Below are 8,539 nucleotides of genomic sequence, written 5' to 3' on the forward strand. Positions count from 1 at the left end.
GGAGGGCTCTAGGGTGAGAGGGTCTGCCATCTCTTCTCATTTGATACAGGAGAGAGCCTGAGGGCCACAGAGGCAGCATGCTGGAGAACACACGGCAGACTAATTGTCTGATCGCTCTGTTACAGTTGTTTAACTGACGGGAAATTAACTGTACCAAACCAACGTATTAGCCAACGTCATGACAGAAGTAAAGACAAGACACATTACAAGATACATTAAGAGCTGAGACATGGCTTCCACCTTTACATTTTATTAGTTGTTTCTGTTATAGTTTAGCAAAGCAAACATCAAAGTATGAAGGCATCATTTCATTATTAATCTGATCTTTAGTATGGCACCACTGAAATTAATCCATGAATCATACCAACATTTAAACAAAAACCAAAACCATGTTTTGAAGAGAGAAAAAAACCCCAATAACAACAGGCGATTAACCATTACATGATGTACTTAGAATGACAAATCATCTGCAAGCAATACACAACCAAGAATTCCTACTTGGACCACCTTCTTAGGTCTGTGTCTGTGATGTTGTAGTTTGATATGAAATAAGGCAGATTCCTTCAATACAATTATAGACAATCTGGTAAGGAGACAAGCGAAAGCGAAGAGGACTGAATGTTTAATGTCTTGTATATGGTGATTAAGTTCAAAGAAAATTTCTGGCATGCACTGGACATGAAAAAAAAGGGTCGACAATAAGTAATTGATTAGTTAAAAAACTCATATCCTCTTAAGTGAATGTGGGCCTTGACAAACAGTTTCTTGGTAAAACGAGTTAAGCTGCAGTTACAGCAGTGGCGAAGATCAGATGTGATCAGTGATGTTCAAAGATAAAAGGCCAGGGAGTGACACACCGTCTTACAGACTGTGGTCTGAATCAGAGTATTGGCTGATTTGACTAAACAATGGAGCTCGAGCTGCAGTAGTGTGTGAGAAGACATGGCAGGTGTCAGTGTGTTGCGCTCCAAAGAGGCTTACAAATGTAGGGTGTTGTCAGGTATTCCACTGTTAAATGTCATCATGACTGTGGCGTTGTAAGAACAAAAGCACGGTTGATGTTAAGCATCAGTCAGCCTGGAGTGTCAACATGTCGGAGCTGCGGCTGTTGTCCTCTGACAGCGTCACCGCGCTCTCACAGTGGGTATGGATCAAATGCAGACTTGAACCTGGTTTATCTCATCGCACCCTGCTGGCAAAATGATGTATGACTCTAACACAGTGAGGTATGGCTCATCTTTTCTGGTTGATATGTTCAAGTCCTATATTAAATTTATGCACATACCGGTATGTACATATACATACATACTTCAGGGAATTGTAGTTTCTTAACAGAGAGGGACTGGGCTAAATAAAATTGGGAATGTGAGCATCTTGTGAGTAACTGGGTGTCCTGGGCCAGTGTCAGAGCCCATACTGACATGAGTCCGTCTGACACCAGAGTGGTGGGCCTTCGCACAGTTTTGCTGGCTGTCAGATGAGGTTGATCGTCCTTCCCTCAGCTGGTCATTCTTTCTTCTCAACAATGTCTGAATAGAAAACAAGTTCATAGTCTGAATTTAGATTTTGCGTGACTTAAATACTGGTTCATACATTCATGGTCCAATATGTATTATGTTTACTGTAATACATCCAAAAATGACCCCAATGCATCATCAAATATTAAGGAAACATGCTAAGTTGAAAAACGATCTTCTCTGAGAACAATGCTAATGCCAGTATTTTCTCCTTTTGATATTTCCGTTCCGTGATGGATTTTCTGTTTGTGTTTTGGCCTGTGTATTGTTATCAACTGCCCAGTTTGACAGCCAGGCTGGGTTGCCATGGATATACCTGTAAAAACGTAAACCCAGCGTGACCAGAGACGTTTCAAACCCCGGGTAAATATTGGAGATGTATTTGAAAGATGGAGACAGCTTGGAGCCCAAAAAGACGCGGAGTTGGCTAATTTCCTCCTGAACAGGTAAGCATTAGCTTCAGGCTAATTCATCACGGCAACAAGGTACGGGCATGTTATGTCATTTCAACATTTGTGTACTCACATTGAATTATTATAGCTAGAGTACCAGAGTTGGTTACTCGCAAAAACAAAAGAGACACAGCCTCTTCAAGAGATCCCGACTGGTCCTGGCTAACGCCACCATGCTAACCCTGCTAACTGCTAACCTTACCGGAGGACCAGGCCAGCAGGCCCTGGCTGTTTATAACATGTAGCCTGTTGTTCCGACAACGGTGAGTTATTTTAAGACAAGAGAGGGGAGCTTGCAGTGTGTTTAGCGATTGTTGCCGTAATTCTAAGCCAATAAAGTGGTCAAGTCAAGTGGAGAGGACGGCAAGGTAGTGTTAGTTTTGTATCAGTTCCTACCGTAATTCTAAGCCTAGGAAATATGTCTGTCTGTCGGGTGGAGAGGACGGCAAGGTTGATGTGTTTTTAGCCGTAATTCTAAGCCTAAAAGGAGTGTGCCTGTCGGTTGGGTACAGAGCTCTGTGTGAACACAGGCTTCTATGATCGTCAATATAGCCAGCATCTAATGTTAGCTACCCCTTTGTGATGCGAAGTAATGTCTGGCTATGTGAGACCAGCGTTTAGCAACATTGTTGTGGATGCACCTTCAACATGCTTTGGAGGAGGGTCTGGCAAAGCAAGACTATAAATGCTGTGGTCTCAGCCTGGCAATTAATGTGAACTTTGAGTCTGGGGGAGGAGGGGGCGGGGGAGATGACTCTCTCCAGTATCTTAAATTTGTAGCCTATTGCAGTAACTATTTTAAACAGTTTTACTTATTTTACCTTTAAGTAAGCAATACTGTGTCTTTAATATCATTGTTTATTGCTGGACATATTTATTTTTCTGACTACAACAAAAGGAGAGGATTGGAGACTTCTAATAACATCTGGAGACTTCTATTGAAAATATATGCTGAATTGATAATTGCATAACATAAACATTAAAGGGGTAAATGGAAGTAAATTGAATCAAGAAATTATCAAAACAAATCTTTGCAGATTCATTTAAAGTATTACATAATGTATATACTAAAGTATTACATAATGTATATACTAAAGTATATACATTAGTAAAGCAAAACTGCCAAAGATTCCCTGGTCCCTGATTGTAAATCATGAGGACTTGCTGCTTTTATTTGTCATATGTAATGGTTTGGGCCGTCGGTTGCACATAAGAAGCAATTATTTTGGCCTTCTTCTGACATTTTACAAACCAAAGTAATAGATCAAATTGTAAATTAAATTATCAAAAGTAAACTATCACAAGTTGAATCAATAATGACTATGATTGTGAGTTGCACTCCTTGGAGAAACAATAAATGAACTTGCTTTTCTCAGAGACTTAACAGTATTAATGGCAACATGTCGCAGTTATTCTAATGTTGGCTTTAGTGAAAGACCACGGGGGTCATTAAAATCAAAAGGGATTTGTCCCATTGGAGGCATGAATCTGGTTGGGATATTTCGTTGTAATCTGTGTTTAGACTATATGCAATATTGTCTTTTTTGCTGAGGGTGGCATTAGTTCTACTGCAGAAGTGGAAGTATTTGTGTGATGCTGGCAATGGAGGAAAGATCAGGTGGATCGCCGAACGCATCACAGACTGAATATTTACAGCACCTTTCTGGAACCTCGGTTGATTGGTTTTCTGGATATTTTGTTATGGACCAAAAAGTTAATCCTGATAGTGTCACTAAAGGAGCTATTTTCTGGGGACCAGGAATGTCTTTACCAAATTTCATGGCAATCTAATCACATGTCATTTTGTCCAGAGCAAGATATTCTGTACTGGTGGATAGGCTGTACCACAGTACTAAAGTACCTCTTAGTAAACCACTAACAGCAAACATAAGGACAGTGACATGCATTATTAGCCAAAGCTTTGCCAAAATTTGATCTGTGATGTTGCAGAAATTGTGTGTGACAGACAGATGGATAAACAGACATTTGGCCACTGAGGCTGATCCATTTTCTCTGTTGTAATGGAAATCTTTAGTTAATGTTAAACAACCCACAATCTTGTTCAGGGCAGTCTGTTGTTACGCTCAGTGTCATATGTTTTGATAATGTTCTACAGCTAATTTCAACTGCACACCAGCTCCCTTATACACCCTCCCACCCTGATTCACACGCTTGTTTTCTTCTCTGGCTCTTTGTCTGGCAATGTTTAAGCTCTTTCCTTTCTACACCAACCCGTTTGCCTCTGCCAAGTTATTTCATATGCTGCTAGCCTTTCCTGTTTATTCAACCCTGACAATCTGTTCCCAACAGTTGCTTAATTATTTGTTTCTACCTGGAAACTACGATGCCTGAATCTGAATTCCATTCTTTGGCTCAACACCTCTATAGAGCCGCACACAGAACAAACGTAGACATAGATTTTCATAGCCCTCTCCACATATGTCTAGATTTCAAATTACATGCTGTCTTATTACCCTTACAATTCAATGGAGACCTGAGAATAACAACAGTGTGGTATCCTAATCAAATATGATTTATTGGCATGATTATTGCTCCTACAGTCTGTTAGCTGCATGTTAAAATAATATGCATTGCTCACTTGATTTATTAAATGTCTGATAGTTGAGTTTGCAGGCAATTCATCACACTCAATCTCAAAAGATGTGCTGACACGTTTATACCAAAATATCCTACAGTATAGCCCCTACAGAGAGAAGGAGATGGAGACAGACTGGGGGGAAAACGGAGACAAGGAGGGGGGAACTGGGTAACACTTACACAGCGCAATTTTCCGGATAAAGTGAGTTTTAATCCAGCAGCTGTGGCCCCTAATAAGAATACGCTTATAAATAGAGATTGCGTGCGAGATGAGAGCGACCCAATGAGCAAGTGCTTCCCCGGTGCCCTTACCTTTGGACTGAGTGCTGTCAGTTAGAATGGAATCAGGTTCCTCTGAGCTCTCGACATGATCTTTCATCTCCTCTAGATAAGAGTAAGGGCGACAAATGAGAATAGAGAGGGGAAGAGGGGTAAATGTGAGGAGAGGCTTTGATATTCATGGCATTTATTGCCCCTCATTCTGTGCAAAAACGTATCAATTTACCTTAACAATCTCTCTTCCCTGCCAAGCTTGTGAATCAAGCCAATGGTATTTTTAGTTACAACGTAGCTGACAAGAACTTTTTAGCATCAGGACTGAACTGCATGCGAACATCTCACTATCTAATAATAGTGTTTTTTTAAAACCTGCACGCTGGCTGGAGCTTCTACCACTAAAATGTAATTGCATCCAACATCTGATCTGAACACTAATATGCACTGTGATATTTTAGGAATGTTGGCAGGTATGTTGACAAAAAATCCACCCGTGGATAGCAGAGGCATGGAAAGCAAGAGATAGAGGAAGGGATGTGGAGATCAGGATTTCAGTGATGCGTCACAGCACCCAGGCTGGATAGTTCATGGGGAAAACATGATCTCTACTCACCTCCATTGCTGGTGCCAGCGTTGTCGATCTCAGAGACATCTGCAATGTGGAACACATACAGATCCAGACGTGTTAGTTACCTTGAATGTCAATTCATGCATGTAGATGCAGTTGGTAAACAGCTTAGCTATTAGAGAAGTAATCATTTGCTCTAGATTATTCTGCTTAAAAAAAAGAAATACAAAAATACAGTTTTTATGTGTATATACAGTTAATATGTGTGTGTGTGTGTCCTATATATATATTATTTATATATATATATATATATATATATATATATATATATATATATATATGCATGCGCTCTCTCTCCCTTCTCGCATTTGTTTTGTTCTTTGTTGAATAATAACTCTTGAGGAAGGCACCGAATTTCCAGGCATGAAAGCGGTTACATCACACTTATGTAAAGTGAGGCCATGAGTATGGTTGTTCTGAAATTCTTGGACTGGTTTTGGGATGAATACTTTTCAAGCAGGAAGTAATTTTTATTATATATATATATATATATATATATATATATATACACACTACCGTCAGTTTGGGGTCCCTTACAAATTTCCATTGCACTCCATTATAAACAGAAACCAGCTGAGATCAGTTGCATTGTTTTTTTTAACCCGGTCAGCAGTTTTCAAATCACATTATGTGCTTACATAATTGCAAAGGATTCTCCAGTGTTTTCTCAGTTAGTTTTTTAAAATGATATCAGATTAGTAACAGAATGTCCTCTGGAACATTGGATCAATGGTTGCTGATAATGGGGATGTAGTATTGCATTAAAGATAGCCACCCACTCAATCAGCTGGTATTCTGTCTATAATGGAGTGGCATGGAATTTGTAAGTGACCCCCAAACTTTTGACCGGTAGTGTATTATATATATATATTATAATATATAATAAAATTACTTCCTGCTTGAAAGTATTTCCTCCAAAACCTTCCAAAATTTCAGACACTTCAACTCATGGCCTCACATTTACATAAGTCGTGATGTTTAACCGTCTTTCATGCCTGGAATTCGGTGCCTTCCCAAGAGTTATTATTCAACAAAGACAAAACAAATGCGAGAAGGGAGAAGACGCATGCAAAATTATTCAGACTCCCATCCCTGTAAGCACTTGAGACCCCCCCCCCCCTCTCTTTCCTACACCCATCCCCCCCCCCCCTCCCCTACACACATCCTTCCAACCCCCCCCCACACAACTCTTTCTTCGTCACTCCCTGAGCAAACCTTGCCGCTTCCCGGCTTTGCAACAACAATCATCCAAACAAAGCACACCATAAAAATAACTGCTCTCCCCAGGCAGTCCAGCGATGATGTAAACAAATACAACTGCTTACGCGAGATAGAAGAACATGTAGCATCCAAAGTGGTTTCAGTGTTGTGTATATTTACACTAACAAGTCTGCGGTCAATGTAATTTAATTCCTTACATAAATGCAGGGTCCTTGGTTGTAATACACTTGGATACATGTGTAAGATTGCATAGGTTCTTAAAGCATGTGGACAGCTTCGGCATGTTCCAACTTTTGTTTTATTGGCAATTTAGATGTGTAGGCTGCCAGCTATGGCAAATATACAGTACATTACACTGCTTCTTCAACATATAACCGATTTAAATCGGTTGTAACTTTTTGGAATAAAATTTCTCTTCCCTAAGACTCTACTTAGGGACTTAGGGACTCAGGGACTACTGAAAAGCAGGAAGGATGAAGCAGCAACAATCACACACTTTTTTATTTATTTATTTTTACTTTTTGATCTGAGGCATGGAAACGTCCAGGGGGTGAAATAACAGTATTTTCTTTTCACGCAAAACTATTTAAAGGATCATTTTGGTTATTTACAGCTTGGATCTTATTTCCTTGGATTCAGTTCTGATCAGTAATAATAATGTTATACTTGTTATACTAATTGCTGAGATCTGAGAACATGGCAACATCATGGCTACAAAGATTTTGGAAGAGGCAAGAAATGCCGGCTTTAATCATAGTTTAGAGATCTACCCTGCTTCCGTCGGTTGTGCAATTGGTGTACAGGTTTTCTGTGCAATGACGGATTATTATCATTTTTGGTTTTACCTCCAAGAAATAAATGGTTTAGATGATCTGGTTCATCATGGTATGTTAATAAGCTGTCTGAGCGTTTCTCGGCCAGCTGTTGTGTCCCAGGTCCCAGGTATCAGCAACTACTCATTGCAACATTATCATAACTGATAGAAATGGCCAAAACCATGCGAATAACAACCACATTGTCATAACCCTGAATGATCCTTTATTGTTTTCTGCTTTTCATTATACATAAATCAAATAAGTAGCTGTACCAACAGATCAAGATCATCAAAGTAAAGGAATACAGTGACAGGGAACATCTACACACACAATGTACCACATACTGTATGTTCAAGAGCCAGGCGTGTGGCGTCAATAGTGATGTAATAAATTATGCAATAAATATAAAAAGATCCACTTTTCCACACGTCAGGCCAGACAAATGGAATGTGCCTGATGTGGCGACTCGTGTCGGAACAGAGCCTCCATCATATCTGCCTTTTATATAAGATAGCATAGCATGCCTGTGTCAGCAGCAGGGGCTGACTGAAGCACTTGCCTCATTCCAGATGCTCCTTTCTTTTCGTCTCTAAGGTAATAACAACCCAGTCCTGGTGCTAGGCTAGCATCCTCTGCCTTTAATATCCAGCACTGATCAAGACAAAGCAAAAAGCTCAGAATTTCAATTAAATGGGGCTCCAGCCTCGCCTGCCTGAGGCTCGGAGGGAACAGCGTCGCAGCTATGTCTTGCTCTCTAATTTGACTCCTGTGTACTGATGGTAGAGGGGCTATCATTTATGTGAATGTGCTGTGGTAAACACATGAACAAGATGGGGGAAAGAGAAAAACGGGCGTCTGTCAAGGCTCCGGTGAAGGAGAGGCACAATCCACAAAGGGCTGATAGGGAAAAGACAAAAACGGAAGACGGAATTAACTCCGTCAGCAGCAAACTAGACAGCTTACACCAGTGGTTCTTAAAGTTGGGACCCTAAGAGGTCAGGACCAGCCCAGTCTCATGGCAGTTTGTGAAAT

At 40.3% G+C, this 8,539-nt stretch overlaps 1 protein-coding gene across 6 annotated transcripts in view; it reads right to left on the minus strand.

The window, feature by feature from the left end:
• Positions 1-215: 215 nt before the first annotated feature.
• The window catches only part of macrod2 (mono-ADP ribosylhydrolase 2), a 473,980-nt gene continuing 465,656 nt past the window's right edge, over positions 216-8,539 (minus strand). For all 6 annotated transcript variants that reach the window (XM_032540524.1, XM_032540521.1, XM_032540523.1 and 3 more), the window contains 3 exons: positions 5,457-5,495; positions 4,880-4,951; positions 216-1,529 (listed from right to left, as the gene is read on the minus strand). In XM_032540524.1, the coding sequence (XP_032396415.1) occupies positions 1,507-1,529; positions 4,880-4,951; positions 5,457-5,495 (134 nt within the window). In that variant the 3' untranslated portion in view covers positions 216-1,506. The remainder of the gene's footprint in view (positions 1,530-4,879; positions 4,952-5,456; positions 5,496-8,539) is intronic.

The sequence above is a fragment of the Etheostoma spectabile genome, chromosome 17 (genome assembly GCF_008692095.1).
Source record: "Etheostoma spectabile isolate EspeVRDwgs_2016 chromosome 17, UIUC_Espe_1.0, whole genome shotgun sequence".
NCBI classification, from domain to species: domain Eukaryota; kingdom Metazoa; phylum Chordata; class Actinopteri; order Perciformes; family Percidae; genus Etheostoma; species Etheostoma spectabile.